The following is a 20,639-nucleotide window of genomic DNA, read 5'->3' on the forward strand; positions in this document are numbered from 1 at the left end:
AAGTGAAATGGTAGAGGAAGTGAAATGGGGGAAAATAGATATTCCTGAGCAATACCAACTGTGGGGAGATAGATGGGATATAGAGGGATGGGATATTACACCATCCCCCTTTGGCTCGCCCGTCTGGGTTGTGCTTTGCTCAGATAAGACCCGGAGACGGCACACATATGCACACACGCTTTCATTCCATCTCACTCCCTCCCTCTCTCCTTCTCCACAGGACTCTCCCTTCCTCCACATCTCTTCCTCCCCCTCTCCCCTTCTCCACAGACCTCTCTCCTCTTCCACATCTCTCTCCCTCCCCATCTCTCACTGCCTGCCTGCCTTCCTCCCTCCATCTCCCTCCCTCCCTCCATGCACAGACCTCTCCCTCCCCATCTCCCTCTCTCTCCCTCCCTCTCCATCTCTGCATCCCCACAGGCCTTTCCTGTTTATCAGGCCTTTCCCCCTCAGTTCCACTCACCCACAAACATAATATACTAGCATAGCCAGCACACCCCATGTCTTACAGATGGGAGTGCTAATCCGCATCATTTACTCTCCGAGCCGTGAAGGCAAGTCCACGTTGCTGCTTGGCCAGAGAGCCAGAGTCCGGGCTAGCACTCCTATGCTAACAATACAGCACTAATGCTAGGCTATCCCACTAATGTTATACACCACTACGGTTGGAGAATAGATAAGACTGAGGGTTTGTGTGTAATTTGATTGAATTTGACCAATTAGAGGTGTCTGTAAATAAGGCGGCTGTCCAACCTGCACAGACTGTAATCCTGTCTAGAGGATAGGTGGAACGGTTGAAAAGGGAAGCTCAGAGCTGGACTGTAAACACACAGGGATGTGTGTGTCTGTCTGTCTGTCTGTGTGTAGTTTGTTTCAGGCTGAATCAGATGGAATATGCTTAAAAGTAAAGCATGACAGTCAGTCAATTGGTCGGACAGTGGATATGCATTCATGAACATTTGACAATAAGTCTACATATAAAATATGTGTTTAGAGAGAGAGGATGTGTGTGTGTGTGTGTGCATATGTGTATGTGTGTGTGTGTGTATGTGTGTGAGAGATGACTGTATAGTGTACGCAGGACTATGATGGTAGAGATTAAGAAAATGGAGTGTGTATGTTGATACAGTGGGGGAAAAAGTATTTAGTCAGCCACCAATTGTGCAAGTTCTCCCACTTAAAAAGATGAGAGAGGCCTGTAATTTTCATCATAGGTACACGTCAACTATGACAGACAAATTGAGAAGAAAATAAATCCAGAAAATCACATTGTAGGATTTTTAATGAATGTATTTGCAAAGTATGGTGGAAAATAAGTATTTGGTCACCTACAAACAAGCAATATTTCTGGCTCTCACAGACCTGTAACTTCTTCTTTAAGAGGCTCCTCTGTCCTCCACTCGTTACCTGTATTAATGGCACCTGTTTGAACTTGTTATCAGTATAAAAGACACCTGTCCACAACCTCAAACAGTCACACTCCAAACTCCACTATGGCCAAGACCAAAGAGCTGTCAAAGGACACCAGAAACAAAATTGTAGACCTGCACCAGGCTGGGAAGACTGAATCTGCAATAGGTAAGCAGCTTGGTTTGAAGAAATCAACTGTGGGAGCAATTATTAGGAAATGGAAGACATACAAGACCACTGATAATCTCCCTCAATCTGGGGCTCCACGCAAGATCTCACCCCGTGGGGTCAAAATGATCACAAGAACGGTGAGCAAAAATCCCAGAACCACACGGGGGGACCTAGTGAATGGCCTGCAGAGAGCTGGGACCAAAGTAACAAAGCCTACCATCAGTAACACACTACGCCGCCAGGGACTCAAATCCTGCAGTGCCAGACGTGGCCCCCTGCTTAAGCCAGTACATGTCCAGGCCCGTCTGAAGTTTGCTAGAGTGCATTTGGATGATCCAGAAGAGGATTGGGAGAATGTCATATGGTCAGATGAAACCAAAATAGAACTTTTTGGTAAAAACTCAACTCGTCGTGTTTGGAGGACAAAGAATGCTGAGTTGCATCCAAAGAACACCATACCTACTGTGAAGCATGGGGGTGGAAACATCATGCTTTGGGGCTGTTTTTCTGCAAAGGGACCAGGACGACTGATCCGTGTAAAGGAAAGAATGAATGGGGCCATGTATCGTGATATTTTTAGTGAAAACCTCCTTCCATCAGCAAGGACATTGAAGATGAAACGTGGCTAGGTCTTTCAGCATGACAATGATCCCAAACACACCGCCCGGGCAACGAAGGAGTGGCTTCGTAAGAAGCATTTCAAGGTCCTGGAGTGGCCTAGCCAGTCTCCAGATCTCAACCCCATAGAAAATCTTTGGAGGGAGTTGAAAGTCCGTGTTGCCCAGCGACAGCCCCAAAACATCACTGCTCTAGAGGAGATCTGCATGGAGGAATGGGCCAAAATACCAGCAACAGTGTGTGAAAACCTTGTGAAGACTTACAGAAAACGTTTGACCTGTGTCATTGCCAACAAAGGGTATATAACAAAGTATTGAGAAACTTTTGTTATTGACCAAATACTTATTTTCCACCATAATTTGCAAATAAATTCATTAAAAATCCTACAATGTGATTTTCTGGATTGTTTTCCTCATTTTGTCTGTCATAGTTGACGTGTACTTATGATGAAAATTACAGGCCTCTCTCATCTTTTTAAGTGGGAGAACTTGCACAATTGGTGGCTGACTAAATACTTTTTTTCCCCACTGTATATATAAATGCCTGGAGCATTTCAATTTTGGAGAATCTCTTATAACATGGGTTAATATCATGTATAGTAACCCTAGGTGTAAAATAGTAAATAATGGCTATTTCTCAGAAAGTAAAACAAATATTCCATTTTATTTGGAACAGCAAGCCAGACAAAATTAAACGGGCCTATTTATATAATGAATATGAATTCGGAGGACAAAAATTATTAAATATTAAACCATTAGACCTATCACTAAAAGCTTCAGTCATACAAAAGTTATACTTAAATCCGAACTGGTTCTCTAGCAAATTAGTAAGATTGTCTCACCCAATGTTCAAGAATGGCCTTTTTCCCTTTATTCAGATTACAACCTCTCACTTTCAGTTATTTGAAAAGGAAATAATCTCGCAAACATCACTATTTCTAAAACAAGCCATAGAAAGTTGGTTGCAATTTCAATTTAATCCTCCAGAAACGACAGAACAAATAATGCAACAAATATTGTGTTTAAACTGAAATATCCTAATTGATAAAGAACCTTCTTTTTTTTGACAAAATGTTTAAAAAGGTATAATCTTCATAAATGATATCATCGGTAGGATTGGTGGAGTTATCAGTGTGCATGCCGCTAACAAAAACAAAGGCTTGGCAGCCGTCCCATATACAGTGGGGAGAACAAGTATTTGATACACTGCCGATTTTGCAGGTTTTCCTACTTACAAAGCATGTTGAGGTCTGTAATTTGTATCATTGGTACACTTCAACTGTGAGAGACGGAATCTAAAACAAACATCCAGAAAATCACATTGTATGATTTTTAAGTAATTAATTTGCATTTTATAAAAAATCCTACAATGTGATTTTCTGGAAAATAAATTCTCAATTTGTCTCTCACAGTTGAAGTGTACCTATGATAAAAATTACAGATCTCTACATGCTTTGTAAGTAGGAAAACCTGCAAAATCGGCAGTGTATCAAATACTTGTTCTGCCCACTGTCTGTATGCTGAATTTGTACGTTTGCCCACTGACAAAGACATGATCAGTCTATAATTTTAATGGTAGATTTATTTGAACAGCGAGAGACAGAATAACAACAAAAAAATCCAGAAAAACGCATGTCAAAAATTTTATAAATTTATTTTGCATTTTAATGAGGGAAATAAGTATTTGACCCCTCTGCAAAACATGACTTAGTACTTGGTGGCAAAACGCTTGTTGGCAATCACAGAGGTCAGACGTTTCTTGTAGTTGGCCACCAGGTTTGCACACATCTCAGGAGGGATTTTGTTCCACTCCTCTTTGCAGATCTTCTCCAAGTCATTAAGGTTTCGAGGCTGACGTTTGGCAACTCAAACCTTCAGCTCCCTCCACAGATTTTCTATGGGATTAAGGTCTGGAGACTGGCTAGGCCACTCCAGGACCTAAATGTGCTTCTTCTTGAGCCACTCCTTTGTTGCCTTGGCCGTGTGTTTTGGGTGATTGTCATGCTGGAATACCCATCCACGACCCGTGTTCAATGCCCTGGCTGAGGGAAGGAGGTTTCTCACCCAAGATTTGACGGTCCATCGTCCCTTTGATGCGGTGAAGTTGTCCTGTCCCCTTAGCAGAAAAACACCCCCAAAGCATAATGTTTCCACCTCCATGTTTGATGGTGGGAATGGTGTTATTGGGGTCATAGGCAGCATTCCTCCTCCTCCAAACACGGCGAGTTGAGTTGATGCCAAAGAGCTCAATTTTGGTCTCATCTGACCACAACACTTTCACCCAGTTTTCCTCTGAAACTTTTAGATGTTCATTGGCAAACTTCAGACGGCCCTGTATATGTGCTTTCTTGAGCAGGGGGACCTTATGGGCACTGCAGGATTTCAGTCCTTCACGGCGTAGTGTTACCAATTGTTTTCTTGGTGACTATGGTCCCAGCTGCCTTGAGATCATTGACAAGATCCTCCCGTGTAGTTCTGGGCTGATTCCTCACCGTTCTCATGATCATTGCAACTCCACGATGTGAGATCTTGCATGGAGCCCCAGGCCGAGGGAGAATGACAGTTATTTTGTGTTTCTTCCATTTGCGAATAATCGCACCAACTGTTGTCACCTTCTCACCAAGCTGCTTGGCGATGGTCTTGTAGCCCATTCCAGCCTTGTGTAGGTCTACAATCTTGTCCCTGATATCCTTGGAGAGCTCTTTGGTCTTGGCCATGGTGGAGAGTTTGGAATCTGATTGATTGATTGCTTCTGTGGACAAGTGTCTTTTATACAGGTAACAAGCTGAGATTAGGAGCACTCCCTTTAAGAGTGTGCTCCTAATCTCAGCTCGTTACCTGTATAAAAGACACCTGGGAGCCAGAAATCTTTCTGATTGAGAGGGGGTCAAATACTTATTTCCCTCATTAAAATGCAAATCAATTTATAACATTTTTGACATGCATTTTTCTGGATTTCTGGAAACATATGGGGGATTGGAAGTGATGCAGACAATGACATTGATGGAAGTTACAATATATCTGCAATTTTAAAGCTGATCTACCACCTAAAAAATTTAAATTTAAAAATTAAAATAAATGAATGTGCCTTAATAACAAACTTGTCTGCCATCTGTAAATATGAATAAAATGATTAAATTACAAGCCTAGTAGGTTTAACCACGGAAAACTACAGGAACCTTCCCGCTAGCCATGATTGGCTAAGAAAATGGATGGGTTGGACATGCCAATAGATGAGTTTGGATTGGTCTGCCATGTAACATGATTCTGTCTATAACATGAGCTGCTCAGTATGTGTAGAAAATCCTTTCTATCACAGCTTTTTTGGAAATAAATCATGAAGAACTGAAAAAGTGTTGCTACTGCTCTCAACAATGCGGCCCTGAAGTTACAGTTGAAGTCGGAAGTTTTCATACACCTTAGCCAAATACATTCAAACTCAGTTTTTCACAATTCCTGACATTTAATCCTTGTAAAAAATCCCTGTCTTAGGTCAGTTAGGATCACAACTTTATTTTAAGAATGTGAAATGTCAGAATAATAGTAGAGAGAATGATTTATTTAAGCTTTCATTTCTTTCATCACATTTCCAGTGGGTTAGAAGCTTACATACACTCAATTAGTATTTGGTAGCATTGTCATTGAATTGTTTAACTTGGGTCAAACGTTTCGGATAGCCTTCTACAAGCTTCCCAAAATAAGTTGGGTGAATTTTGGCCCATTCCTCCTGACAGAGCTGGTGTAACAGAGTCAGGTTTGTAGGCCTCCTTGGTTGCAAAAGCTTTTTCAGTTCTGCCCACAAATGTTCTATAGGATTGAGATCAGGGCTTTGTGATGGCCACTCCAATACCTTGACTTTGTTGTCCTTACGCCATTTTGCCACAACTTTGGAAGTATGCTTGGGGTCATTGTCCATTTGGAAGACCAATTTGCGACCAAGCTGTAACTTCCTGACTGATGTCTTGAGATGTTTCTTCAATATATCCATATAATTTTCCTTCCTCATAATGCCATCTATTTTGTGAAGTGCACCAGTCCCTCCTGCAGCAAAACACCCCCACAGCATGATGCTGCCACCCCCGTTCTTCACACTTGGGATGGTGTTCTTCGGCTTGCAAGCCACCCTCTTTTTCATCCAAACATAAAGATGGTCATTATGGCCAAACAGTTCTATTTTTGTTTCATCAGACCAGAGGACATTTCTCCAAAAAGTATGTCGATATAGGACTCATTTTACTGTGGATATAGATACTTTTGTACCTGTTTCCTCCAGCATCTTCACAAGGTCCTTTGCTGTTGTTTTGGGATTGATTTGCACTTTTCACACCAAAGTACGTTCATCTCTAGGAGACAGAACGTGTCTCCTTCCTGAGTGGTGTGACGGCTGCGTGGTCCCATGGTGTTTATACTTGCATACTATTGTTTGTACAGATGAATGTGGTACCTTCAGGCATTTGGAAATTGCTCCCAAGGATGAATCAGACTTGTGGAGGTCTACAATTTTTTTATGAGGTCTTGGCTGATTTCTTTTGATTTTTCCATGATGTCAAGCAAAGAGGCACTGAGTTTGAAGGTAGGCCTTGAAATACATCCACAGGTACACCTCCAATTGACTCAAATGATGTCAATTAGCCTATCAGAGGCTTTTAAAGCCATGACATCATTTTCTGGAATTTTCCAAGCTGTTTAAAGGCACATTCAACTTAGTGTATGTAAACTTCTGACCCACTGGAATTGTGATACAGTAAATTATAAGTCAAATAATATGTCTGTAAACAATTGTTGATAAAATTACTTGTGTCATGCACAAAGTAGATGTCCTAACCGACTTGCCAAAACTCAAGTTTGTTAACTTGACATTTGTGGAGTGGTTGAAAAACGAGTTTTAATGACTCCAACCTAAGTGTATGTAAACTTCCGACTTCAACTGTATCAGGCGCTATTGACAAAGATCAGTGGGAAAACGTTTGTGATGGACTACTTTCTGGAGGACGATTGTACCATGCTGTCTCTCTCGGACTCTGAAAATGAATCAGACGATGAGGAAATCCTTGATTTAGGTAAAAACATTTTCATTGAACCAGACATTGTAGTCTTCTGATGACAGTCATGGGGAAGAAACAGGATCAACACTGTTGTTGTCACAGAAGAAGTTGACAGTTTTGAAATCAGTGGGATGCCTGGTGGAAGCAGAGAGATGATTGCCAAATGTGGAGAGTGTCGAATAGAGAACACAAGGCTGTTGTATAAAACACCCGTCTCTGGATTACATATCCAAACTAAGGGCAACCATGGCATCCATGACAGAGGGAGAAGCGTTCATCCATGTATACGGGTAAGAGTCTAGCTACATTTTCAGATATTATACATTTCAGAAAGTTGTTTTCATTGCAAGTTAAAGTGTACTGATAGCTAGCTAGCTAACATTAGCTGGCTGGCTCTGTAGCTAATGTTATGCATATGATCTGTGTAGTAATATTATTTGTATCTCAGAAAGCCATTTGCATTACTAGTTATATCGTAATGTTAGCTAGCTAGAGCATAGTTAGTTAGCTTTAGCTACCTGCAAATTCATGCATGGTGCACGGTAGTATGAGTTGGGATTATGGTTCATTGTTTAGCTAGCTAGCTATATGTCTAAACAAAAGACTCCACTATGCAAATTACCATTTCACTGTACTGTTTACACTTTCTGTATCCTGTGCATGTGCTAAATAAAGTTAGATTTTGTTTCATATAGTGCATGTTTACCAGAGATAGTAATGTGAAGAACATGACCTGCACCAAAGTTAGATTAGGATATAGGCCAAGGACCAGATAAAGTTTATTTTTACTAGTACTTTTTGCTACTACCTTCACCACTTTTAGTCTTTACATCTTTGGTTGTTTACTACACTACCTTATTCACTCTGTTTAGCACATGGCCTCACATGTGAATCATTAAAGCAGGGTGAGGATTAAGAGGGTGTGAACGATGCTGAATGGTTGTAGACAAAGAATAACTCTCCAGTAGGTGCACCAAAACATTCACGGGCCATTTTCTCAAAAGTGGGGTTACAAGTTTATCAACTTTCAAAGCAGACCTACTTTCCCATTGTTCCTCAACTGCAGTGTATGATATACAATGTTCTAGCTCTGAGTCTCTACTTCTATCCAATGTAAAAAACACAATTTCAAATGATGCTACATAGGCCCAAATCCAGGTACTGGGTCACAAATGTGGGTTTAACATCCCCTAGTTCCACATCCCCTAGTCCTTAAGGCATGTAGGACTCGGGTATGTGTATGTAGAAGGAGGGACAGGAAATAGTGTGACACTCACCTCGGACACGTTGACGTGGCCCTCCTGGAAGGAGCAGTCGTTGGCGTTCTGGGTGCAGATGTGACGGTACTTACACCAGTGGCACGGGAAGGAGCCGTTCACACACGACAGGCACCTGGGGGAGGACGGGGGGACGGAGAGTGTTAGGGGACACAGAACACACTGGATGGGAAGTATCAACCCATATGGGCTGGGCACACTCAGCGTCAGAATGAAGCGAACAAACAAACAAATAAATAAAATATGTATCTCTTGCTACAACTCTCTTAACCTCTCTCTAGCCATATTCTACCTGTCCTCTTGTTCAGTCTCTCACTTATCTTTATATTCACTTCTCTTTACTGTTCTCCCCTCTCTCTATACACATTTAGAATCCCTCTTTCTCAATCTCTTCCTCGTCTCCCCGGCTCTATACTGTTATAAAGCCTCTCCCTATCAAGTTACCCTCTCTCCCTATATGTTGTATCTTTACATCTTGTCTTTTTCCAATTGACCGTCTTCACCTATACCTTTGTCTTTCCATCCCACAGTGATTCATTCTCCCCATGGCTTTTAAAACTTCCTGCACCTTTTGTCTAAAGCCCCTTTCATCCTCCAGCTAAGCGCCTTCACTATTTAAATGCACCTGCTTTAGCCCCGGTGCCCAGGGGAGGAGAAGGATGAACAGAGGGAAATAAAATAGAAAAAATTGATCAATAGCAGGTGGATCTCCCTGAGAGAGAGGGGGAAATACCATGTATTGTGGGGGAGATGGAGAAAAGGGGGAGAGATAAGAAAGAGAAAGACATTTTGGGTGTAGCCAGGGGCCCTGTCTAGATGTCTCGTGGGACAGAGATATCTACAGGGAGTCAGGGCTGGTGTGAGTGTGTGTTTGTGTACATGCAGTGGTGTGTGTAGGTGGGAATGGAGACATCTGACAGCTTCTTGTGTCTGGTTTATTGATGTGAGATACTGGTGCTTCATCGCCACCAGAAATAGGGCATGAGCTCTCTCTGCTCTACAAAGCTAATGATTTCATCACAAAAAAATAAGAGTAAACATGTTAGTTACTTATTTATCTATTCTACTGTATTGAAAAGGCCAGACAATTGTTGTCAGTCAAACTTCCTTAAGTCATCAACTGTCAACTCCAATGCTCTTCTTCAAACTACTGGGTTTCAGATTCATGTTTTAAAAAATTACATGAAATGTATCAAAAGCAGATAAACAATCTAAAACTAGACAGACATTCTCTCCTGGTTGAAATTCTCCTTTCGACCTGATCTGCAGGGACCTAACGGATCTAGCTCAATCAATACCCGCACACTCACAACACGCACCGAAGTATGCTTTCCCCTTTAAAACTGCATTTCTGATTCTACGGCCGGTATGAGTAACAGGGTTTTATCTCTCAAAGCTCTTAAAGTCAGATGCGATCTGAATCCATCAAACAAGAAGCAGATTAATTTGGATCAATTAGGACACTCGTTTGTTAAGTGTGTTTTCAAAGCAGTTGTTTCCAGCAGCCCCCCTCTTTGTAAGGATCAGAGGCCCAGGCTTTAATTCAATCCCACTGCGCCTTTAATTGACAAATTTAGCATTGTGCTGAGAGAGCCTGTCCATTAAGAATGAGCAATGGGCGGCTAAGGAAATCACAGGCCTCTTAATCTGACATCAGTGCAGCAGGGCGATTCATCAATGTAGAAACAAATGGGAGGAGGCTTGATTAGGCTAGGTCAGTCTAGGCTATCTAGGCTAGCTAGCCAAATGATTTTTCTTACTTCTTTGTTAGCATTTCTGTAAAGAAATAGCAGGCCTCTTATTCCAGCATCAAAACAGGGGGGGCCAATTCATCAATGTAGAAACACATGGGAGGAGGGTTGATTAGTCTAGGCTAGCCACCAGGCTGAAATGTAAGCTTAGTTAAGGGCTAGTTAGCCTAGCAGTTTGTGCTACGTGTTTAGCATTTATGGAGCTTAGACAATGACCACTCTTTGTATAACATGAGCATGCAAATAACGACAAAAGGAGGACACCATTTTAGCACCGTTGGGATTTGCCATCAAGCGGGGACCGATGCAAGGTCCCCACAAAGTACAGGTTCTAGGTCAAATCCCCAAACTGGTTAAATGTAGGCTATACATCTAGTCTGCAACACCACTAAGCAAGGGAAACGACCAAGCAAGCGGCACCATAAAGACCAAGGAGCTCTCCAAACAGGTCAGGGACAAAATTGTGGAGAAGTACAGATCAGGGTTGGGTTATAAAAAAATATCAGAAAATTTGAACATCCCATGGAGCACCATTAAATCCATCTAAGCTGTTCTGGATTGTGGTGGCTCAACGCCCTTTTCTGGTCTCTCTCTGGCGGGAGGTAAGCTTGGCTTATATGGTGTTGAGTAAAGCTTAAACCATGTATTTAGATTGTAGTTAGGTATTGTAGGTAGTTATCTTAGGTTATTGTAGGTAATTATTGTAGGTAAGTATTGTATTCGGCAGAGCCCGGTGAAGCACGAGGCAAGCTAACCCACCACCTGGACTAGCTAGCGGGTAGCTACTGGTAACTATTAGCAACTGTGGATAGTTGTTTCACACTTGAGAGTACCTGTAATTATGCCAGCTAGCTGCCTACTATTCAGCTGTTTTTCTAACCTCATTGTCTGAAGCGTTGGCGTTAGGTAGTTAGTAGCTACTGTGCTTGTAATGTAGCTAGCTTGTTGCTACCTGGATAGCTAACTAAACAATAGCTGGAACGACCTAGCGAACAGACACGAACTGGCTGAGTCGATTCAGTGGCTAGCTTTGCACTTGGCTGGCTAACAGTAGCTGCTAGGGGTAAGTTATAACCTACATTTGTGTTTTGATTTTACATACTGGTAACCAGAGTCGTTCAAGGGAATTCGGGACATGGGTGACTAGTTAATGTTAGCTTGGCTCTCTCTGTGTGTTCGTGCCGTGGGAGGAGGGGCTTTTTCGTTGGCAGAAAGCAATGGCTAGCTAGTATGCTAACTATTCTAGCTAACTAACTGGCTGAATAAGTTGATGACGGACTCGCTCAAGCTGTCGGGACTAACCCAGAACTTTACACAACGTTAGACACGGACACAAATGATGTGCTTGGTGTGTTGACACACTGGTGGTTTGTTGTGGCCGAGTATTGGTGCTAAACCGTGTTGTTGGAGGCTGGCATGCTAGTTGGCTGTGGCGTCATAGGATTCGGTGCCCTGGACGGTTTTCACGGAATAATACTGTACCAAGTTAGCTAGCTGAATAAACTTAGTTAGTCTATTCCTAGAAAACATTGAACCGCTGTAGTTTACAACAATTATAGTTTCTGAGGTGGAAGTTGGGAGAGTTATATTTGGGTGTTTCAGTGAAATGTAAGTGAGGGAGGCGCGCTCTCTCGCTTGCCCAGATGTTTAGTTAATTTCATTCCGATCTCCTTTGCATTATTGTAGCCATTTTCTGTAGCCTGTCAACTATGTGTCTGTCTATCCCTGTTCTCTCCTCTCCGCTCAGGCTATACAAACGCCTCACACCGCGTGACTGCTGCCACTCTAACCTGGTGGTCCCTGCACGCACAACCCACGTGGAGTTCCAGGTCTCCGGCAGCCCCTGGAACTGCCGTTCTGCGGCCAACAAGGCAGAGTTCATCTCAGCCTATGCTACCCTCCAGTGCCTCGACATCTTGGCGCTGACGGAAACATGGATTACCACAGAAAACACTGCTACTCCTACTGCTCTCTCCTCGTCTGACCATATGTTCTCGCATACCCCGAGAGGATCTGGTCAGCGGGGTGGTGGCACAGGAATCCTCATCTCTCCCAAGTGGACATTCTCTCTTTCTCCCCTGACCCATCTGTCTATCTCCTCATTTGAATTCCATGCTGTCACAGTCACTAGCCCATTCAAGCTTAACATCCTTATCAGTTATCGCCCTCCAGGTTCCCTTGGAGAGTTCATCAATGAGCTTGACAAGTTCCTTTCCTGAGGATGGCTCACCCCTCACAGTTCTGGGTGACTTCAACCTCCCTATGTCTACCTTTGACTAATTTTTCTCTGCCTCCTTCTTTCCACTCCTTTCCTCACCCTCTCACCGTCCCCCCCTACTCACAAGGCAGGCAATACGCTTGACCTCATCTTTACTAGATGCTGTTCTTCTACAAATCTCACTGCAACTCCCCTCCAAGTCTCCGACCACTACTTTGTATCCTTTTCTCTCTCGCTCTCCTCCAACAATACTCACTCTGCCCCTACTCAGATGGTAATGCGCCGTCGCAACCTTCACTCTCTCTCTCCCGCTCCTCTCTCCTCTTCCATCCTATCATCTCTTCCCTCTGCTCAATCCTTCTCCCTCCAATCTCCTGATTCTGCCTCCTCAACCCTCCTCTCCTCCCTTTCTGCATCCTTTGACTCTCTATGTCCCCTATTCTCCCGGCCGGCTCGGTCCTCCCCTCCTTCTCCGTGGCTTGACGACTCATTGCGAGCTCACAGAACACGGCTCCGGGCAGCCGTGCGGAATTGGAGGAAAACTAGACTCCCTGCGGACCTGGCATCTTTTCACTCCCTCCTCTCTAAATTTTCTTCCTCTGTTTCTGCTGCTAAAGCCACTTTCTACCACTCTAAATTCCAAGCATCTGCCTCTAACCCTAGGAAGCTCTTTGCCACCTTCTCCTCCCTGCTGAATCCCCCCCCCTCCATCTCTGTGGATGACTTTGTCAACCATTTTGAAAAGAAGGTTGACGACATCCGATCCTCGTTTGTTAAGTAAAATGACACCGCTGGTCCTGCTCACACTGACCTACCCTATGCTTTGACTTCTTTCTCCCCTCTCTCTCCAGATGAAATCTTGCGACTTGTGATGGCCGGTCGCCCAACAACCTGCCCGCTTGACCCTATCCCCTCCTCTCTTCTCCAGACAATTTCCGGAGACCTTCTCCCTTACCTCACCTCGCTCATCAACTCATCCTTGACTGCTGGCTATGTCCCTTCCGTCTTCAAGAGAGCGAGAGTTGCACCCCTTCTCAAAAAACCAACACTCGATCCCTCCGATGTCAACAACTACAGACCAGTATCCCTTCTTTCTTTTCTCTCCAAAACTCTCCAAGGTTTCAAGACTGGTCATTCAACTGAGACTGCTCTTCTCTGTGTCACGGAGGCTCTCCGCACTGCTAAAGCTAACTCTCTCTCCTCTGCTCTCGTCCTTCTAGACCTATCTGCTGCCTTTGATACTGTGAACCATCAGATCCTCCTCTCCACCCTCTCCGAGTTGGGCATCTCCGGCGCGGCTCACTCTTGGATTGCGTCCTACCTGACAGGTTGCTCCTACCAGGTGGCGTGGCGAGAATCTGTCTCCGCACCACGTGCTCTCACCACTGGTGTCCCCCAGGGCTCAGTTCTAGGCCGTCTCCTATTCTCGCTATACACCAAGTCACTTGGCTCTGTCATATCCTTACATGGCCTCTCCTATCATTGCTACGCAGACGACACACAATTAATCTTCTCCTTTCCCCCTTCTGATAGCAAGGTGGAGAATCGCATCTCTGCATGTCTGGCAGACATATCAGTGTGGATGACAGATCACCACCTCAAGCTGAACCTCAGCAAGACGGAGCTGCTCTTTCTCCCGGGGAAGGACTGCCCGTTCCATGATCTCGCCATCACGGTTGACAACTCCGTTGTGTCCTCCTCCCAGAGTGCAAAGAGCCTTGGCGTGACCCTGGACAACACCCTGCCATTCTCCGCTAACATCAAGGCGGTGACCGGATCCTGTAGGTTAATGCTCTACAACATTTGCAGAGTACGACCCTGCCTTACACAGGAAGCGGCACAGGTCCTAATCCAGGCACTTGTCATCTCACGTCTGGATTACTGCAACTCGCTGTTGGCTGGGCTCCCTGCCTGTGCCATTAAACCCCTACAACTCATACAGAACGCCGCAGCCCGTCTGGTGTTCTCTCAAGTCACCCCGCTCCTCCGCACACTCCACTGGCTTCCAGTTGAAGCTCACATCTGCTACTAGACCATGGTGCTTGCCTACGGAGCTGTGAGGGGAACGGCACCTCCATAACTTCAGACTCTGATCAGTCCCTACACCCAAATGAGGGCATTGCGTTCATCCACCTCTGGCTTGCTGGCCCCCCTACCTCTGTGGAAGCACAGTTCCCACTCAGCCCAGTCAAAACTGTTCACTGCTCTGGCACCCCAATGGTGGAACAAGCTCCCTCACGACGCCAGGACAGTGGAGTCACTCACCACCTTCCGGAGACACTTGAAACCCCACCTCTTTAAGTAATACCAGGGATAGGATGAAGTAATCCTTCGCCCCCCCCCCCCTTACCCCACCCCAAAAAAACAAAACAAAAACTATGTACAGTGGTTGTCCCACTGGCTATCATAAGGTGAATGTACCAATTTGTAAGTCGCTCTGGATAAGAGTGTCTGCTAAATGACGAAAATGTAAAATGTAAATGTACCAGACAAAGATCCTTTTATTTCATCCTTTCATTTATTCATTAGGGGAAATTATTGTTCCGTTTGTGTCTTACATCTTTGGTGTCACGAGCAGGAAAGCAGCATGCCTAGACCCCCTACCTATACCCCTTCTTTACCTCCCTCAGGAAGCATGAATTGAATACCTCAATAACAGTTCCTTAATGGGGAAGGAGGGAGGGTACCTGGTATGTTTCTATCCATCCAATTCCATTCAGAGGCCTCATTTGGGCACCCCCGACCACTCCTCCTTTGGTCTGGAAGTAGGCCTATCCAAAGAGCCACCCCAGTGACTCGTAGTTGCTACCCCCTGCTGGTGTCCATCCTAAATCTGAACTTCAGGATACCCACCCAAGGCCATTTGAGGATACCCTCCCACCGCCAATCTTCTGTCTGGAGGTGGGCCTCGATCCCTGGACCCCCTTGTGACAATCCAACCGTCAATGGAGAAGCCATGCTCCCCATGTAGCCACACTTATGATGCTAATGCAAATGTGATCATTTCATATTCAAATGCTAATCGAGCTAAGCTAACCTTAGAGCCACGGTAGCACTAGCTGTGGTCTGGTTCTTTTATAAAAGCTTCAAACCTCTATCGCTTTGAGGTGTAATGTATTTAACATTGTAGAATTGATCAAATGACTTATTCTGAAGGTGTGTTTTATTTCAAATGAATAGTGTTTTTTAAAGGTGAAAATAGCAGGACGATAAATACCTTCAGAGACCTGGCCGTGTGGTGCCAGGACAACAACCTCTCCCTCAACGTGATCAAGACAAAAGGAGATGATTGTGGACTACAAGAAAAAGAAGAGGGCCGAGCACGCCCCCATTCTCATCGATGGGGCTGTTGTGTAGCAGGTTGAGAGCTTCAAGTTCCTTGGTGTCGACATCACCAACAAATTAACATGGTCCAAGCACACCAAGACAGTCGTAAAGAGGGCACGACAAAACCTATTCCCCCTAAGGAGACTGAAAAGATTTGGCATGGGTCATCAGATCCTCAAAAGGTTCTACAGCTGCACCATCGAGAGCATCCTGACTGGTAGCATCACTGCCTGGTATGGCAACTGCTCGGCCTCCGACCGCAAGGCACTACAGAGGGTAGTGCGTATGACCCAGTACATCACTGGAGCCAAGCTTCCTGCCATCCAGGACCTCTATACCAGGCGGTGTCAGAGGAAGGCCCTCAAAATTGTCAAAGACTCCAGCCACCCTAGTCATAGACTGTTCTCACTGCTACATCACGGCAAGCGGTATCGGAGCGCCAAGTCTAGGTCCAAAAGGCTTCTCAACAGCTTCTACTCCCAAGCCATAAGACTTCTGAACAGCTAATCATGGCTACCCAGACTATTTGCACTACCCCCCACTCCCACCTTTTACGCTGCTGCTACTCTGTTTATTATTTATGCATAGTCACTTTAACTCTACCCACATGTACATATTACCTCAATTACCTCGACTAGCCGGTGCCCCCGCACATTGACTGCACCGGTACCACCCTGTATATAGCCTCGCTATTGTTATTTTTACTGTTGCTCTTTAATTATTTGTTACTTTTATTTCATATTATTTTATATTGTATTTTTCTGTGATTTTTGTTGGTATTCTTTCTTAAAACTGCATTGTTAATTAAGGGCTTGTAAGTAAGCATTTCACTGTAAGGTCAACACCAGTTGTACTCGGCGCATGTGACAAATTAAATTTGATTTGATTTGATTCAATGTGGACGCTCTTCACTGCTCTCTTCAATGATTAACTGCTAGCTTTGGCCAACATTTTTCATCAGGAGATGTAAGTGCAAGTGCTCATTGTGGAGGTGTACATATGCCCCAATGTTAAGATCAGGTCGGAAGTATTTAGGATCTTGTAGGAAATGCGAGGAGAGGATAGTCATATAGACGAATGGACAAGTCCTGTTCATAATGTCACACACTCAAAGTCTCTACATCTACCTATTTTTGTCTCTGTGTACCTCCATCACCATCCCACACCTTTTCTCTCCATGTATATCTGGAGGAGAGAGTATGACTGTGGCGTCTTTATACCAAATTAGACATTAAGGAACCTCAAATCACACAATAGATGACCCAGTCAGCACCTGAACAAAATGAACCACAGGAAAAAGGTTCTTAGATATCTTAATACTATATTATAGAGACATCAACCCTACTTCATTTCCAGACTATCCACCCTAGTCCTAATAAATCAAATGGGAAAGGGAGAATTTTTACAAATTGAAATATTTAATTAAGAAGTAATCATGGCCGCGGGTGATTTTCTATTTCAATCTCTCCACCCTTAACTGAAACAGTGGGATTTCTAATTAGATTAATATTGCTATGCAAATGTATGGACTTTTTAAAATTGCAGGCCCAAGACGTAATCAGTAGAATAAATAAGGAGGGAGGGTGTGTGTTTTTGGTGTGTATGGGGGGATGGTGTGTTTATGGGGGAAAGGTGGGTAGTGTGTGTATGGGGGAAAGGTGGGTAGTGTGTGTATGGGGGATGGGTGGATGGTGTGTGTATGGGGGGTGGATGGGTGGGGTGTGGTAGATATTGTATCCATATGGGATAATGTATCAATTTGTATCCATGTCTTTCAACATTGAGTGAGCATATCCCTTAGCGAGAGTGATTGTAATTCCAGTATGCATGTACACAATGTCAATACAGAAAAAGTGAGAAAGGATACAAGGGTTGAAATATGACAAGTGCTTTTGAAGCTCTTTTTGGACTGAGTTGAACCCCAGTATGGTAGTAGCATTAACAATTGAAGAGGTGTCTTAAGAGGCCTTAGCTGGGGTCCAACCCACAAGCATGATATTGTTAACACCACACCCGGCCTCAACCAACTGAGTAAATCAGTGGGGTGTGTGTGTATGTGTTAGGGGGGTACTGCGATGGGGCCCAATTCTCCAAGGAGGCTCGTCTGACTGGCGCGGGGGACACTCGACTTTGGGCTTTGAATGACCTATGGGGCCCACTAGCCATCTGCTGCCCCGCGGCTAATACCCCAGCAGGCACAACCTATCTCCACTCTGGTTCATCCAGGGGGGAGGGGGTCTAGTCTGTCCTAACACCCCAGGACAAGTGCATCTAACCTGGGGAGAGCCAACCTCAGAGGTCCTGACTGGCTGGTTGTGGTTTAGATCTTTACTAAGCTGGTCCCTCCAGAGTCATGGCTAAAGACTGGGTTGTAGAAACAAAGGTTGTGTTTGAACTAAAGTGTCTCTCTCTCTGTCAAAATGTCTGGTTTCACAGCGCCTCAGAATGGAACTTGAATGAAAGCCTATGGCAGGAGCGGACCAAACAACCGCTTGTTTTTAATTGGCTGACCTGTCAGTACATAAACATCTAGCATAACCCTTACAACCACCCCCCTACATTGTGGATTTCAGCGCGCGCGCAGCGCAAGTGATTTAAGCAAGGAAGTGAGTTTGGAAAATCTGAAAGTACACATCTTATAAGCCCAAATTCTGAATAAATTGGGCTTCCCAAAAATAATATGGCCAATGTGATAGAACATTTATTTTGATTGGCAATTCAATTTTTTTCAAAGTCCCATCTAATACAACTGTAGCAGGTGAAACATCTTCACACTAAAGAGATGACAAACCAGCACAGGTGTAACACATACTGACTAATGAGGTGACACCAATCGATGCGCCCCACATGCCAACATCCAACCTCGAAATATAAATGGAAAACCCAAAGCCTTTACACCTTCCCCCTTAAGAAAACAAATATATCCTATATTTTTGTTGGACAAGTTTGCTCCTAACCAACAGAAGAAAAAAAACGTCCATGATCAGCTTAAATGTGTCGCTACTTAAAATGGGTCACCTCCTCCACTATAAACTGGCTGTCAACAATTAAATACACTTTTTTGACAATCTTTTTTCCCCTTATTTTTTTTGCATTTTCTTTCTATAGCTGCCTAAAACTGACATTTTGAGAAGAAGTAAAAACAAACGAAAATCATCTCCAATATGACAAAAAGTGCAGTCAAAATATAATGTATGCCAGGGCTACACATTGGCTAAACACAAAACTTATGGACTGCCCACCCTTGAAAGACAATCAGCAAACAAGTTGTGCTTACCACGGACAAACTCCTGCAATATCCATAATAACTTTCCTCTCGTGATTTTCCTTAGTGGAATGGCCTCAGGGAAACGAGTGACATCGCACATAATGGTTAAGAGAAATCGGTTACCACTCTATGCTTTGGGCAAAGGACCAACACAGTCCACCAGAACCCTGCTGAAAGGTTAGTCAAAAGCAGGAATAGGCTGCAAAGGTACAACCGGTACGGCTTGGTTCGGTATACCCGTCCGCTGACAAACAATAAGACACAACATCCGGTTTCAGACCAGGCCAGAAGAAGTTACGCAAGATACGGTCATAAGTCTTATTGACCCCAAGATGGCCTGCCATTCTACCATCGTGAGCCAACCTCAGTATCTCTTGTCGAAACGTAACTGTAACGACAATTCGAGATACACTGGGGCAATTGTTTTGCCCAGAACTGGCGCGAGAACACCATTTCCTCATTAGAACACCATCTCTGTCAAAGTAACCCCCCAAAACTTCAACTCTTCCTCTGGACGTATCTCAGCAAAAAGAGGAGAGAGGGAGACATCTTTACTCTGTTCAACTATCAGCTTCTTCCTAGACATCGAAGTGTCAACTGTAGGGATCCTCTCTTCATTCAGCGGTCCTACAAAGTTGCTCACCTTTGGGGTTTTCAAAGGGTTGACCGAAATCAGGATCACCCATAAATGTCTCAGACAGATCGACCATGCTGGGATCGCTGACATCCTCCTCAACACTAGACTTGCTCTCGGTGACATTCTTAGACATAGCATGTGTAACGGCACATGCTGGGAACACTTTAGGGTACTTTTCTGATAACCCATCAGGTTCCTCAACTCTGGGTTCCTTACAAACGACAGGATTTGGAACGACCTTCACTCCAGCCAAAATGTTTCCCCAAAATGAATGAGACCCCCTTCATCGGTAGGCTAGGCCTCACTCCAATGACACGGAACCAGAAATAAGATCAGACTCGAGTTCCACATTATACAAAGAAACTTCCATGCAACCCATCTCCATGCCTTATACTAACACACCCTATACACTTGCTGATGAGTCAGAGAAAGGCAAAACACCCTCAAAATGAAGGACTAGGCTGCCAAAGTGTCTCGCAGTATCTTCATCAGCTGCTTAACAGCATCACCACTCTGCAGAGACACAAACCCATCTGAAACAAAGGGTTCATATACATCTGATCCAAAATCTTATTTAGGAGACAAACCAGTCCCAACCAGAGACTTAATAGCTGGAGTGCTCTCATGTTTCTGTTTCAACTTAGAACACAGAGATAATGTGTCCTTTCTCATGGCAGTAATGACAAATTGGCAGATACAAAAAAATTTATAAAAATAAATATCTGCAAATCTTTACCTTTGGGCACTGTAGAAAAGGAATGACACCGCGCAGTAGGAGATGACTTCTCTGGATTGCTTTTTGCATAGGGATAACTACTGGGTGCTTTGTGAAGGTAGTTTTACGTGTCAACACAAACTCATCTGCAAGGACTGCAGCTTTCTCAAGAGTGAGATCCTTGTGCTCATAGAGTGCCTTCA

The 20,639-nt window shown here is 44.1% G+C and overlaps 1 protein-coding gene across 1 annotated transcript in view; it reads right to left on the reverse strand.

Moving 5' to 3' along the window:
• The window catches only part of LOC311134262 (plexin-A1-like), a 312,099-nt gene that overhangs the window by 134,245 nt on the left and 157,215 nt on the right, over positions 1 to 20,639 (reverse strand). The window contains exon 9 of the mRNA XM_084167885.1: positions 8,521 to 8,635. Coding sequence (XP_084024011.1) covers positions 8,521 to 8,635 — 115 coding nt within the window. The remainder of the gene's footprint in view (positions 1 to 8,520; positions 8,636 to 20,639) is intronic.

The sequence above is a fragment of the Coregonus lavaretus genome (assembly GCF_964263955.1).
Source record: "Coregonus lavaretus genome assembly, chromosome: 8".
In the NCBI taxonomy this organism is placed as follows: Eukaryota; Metazoa; Chordata; class Actinopteri; order Salmoniformes; family Salmonidae; genus Coregonus; species Coregonus lavaretus.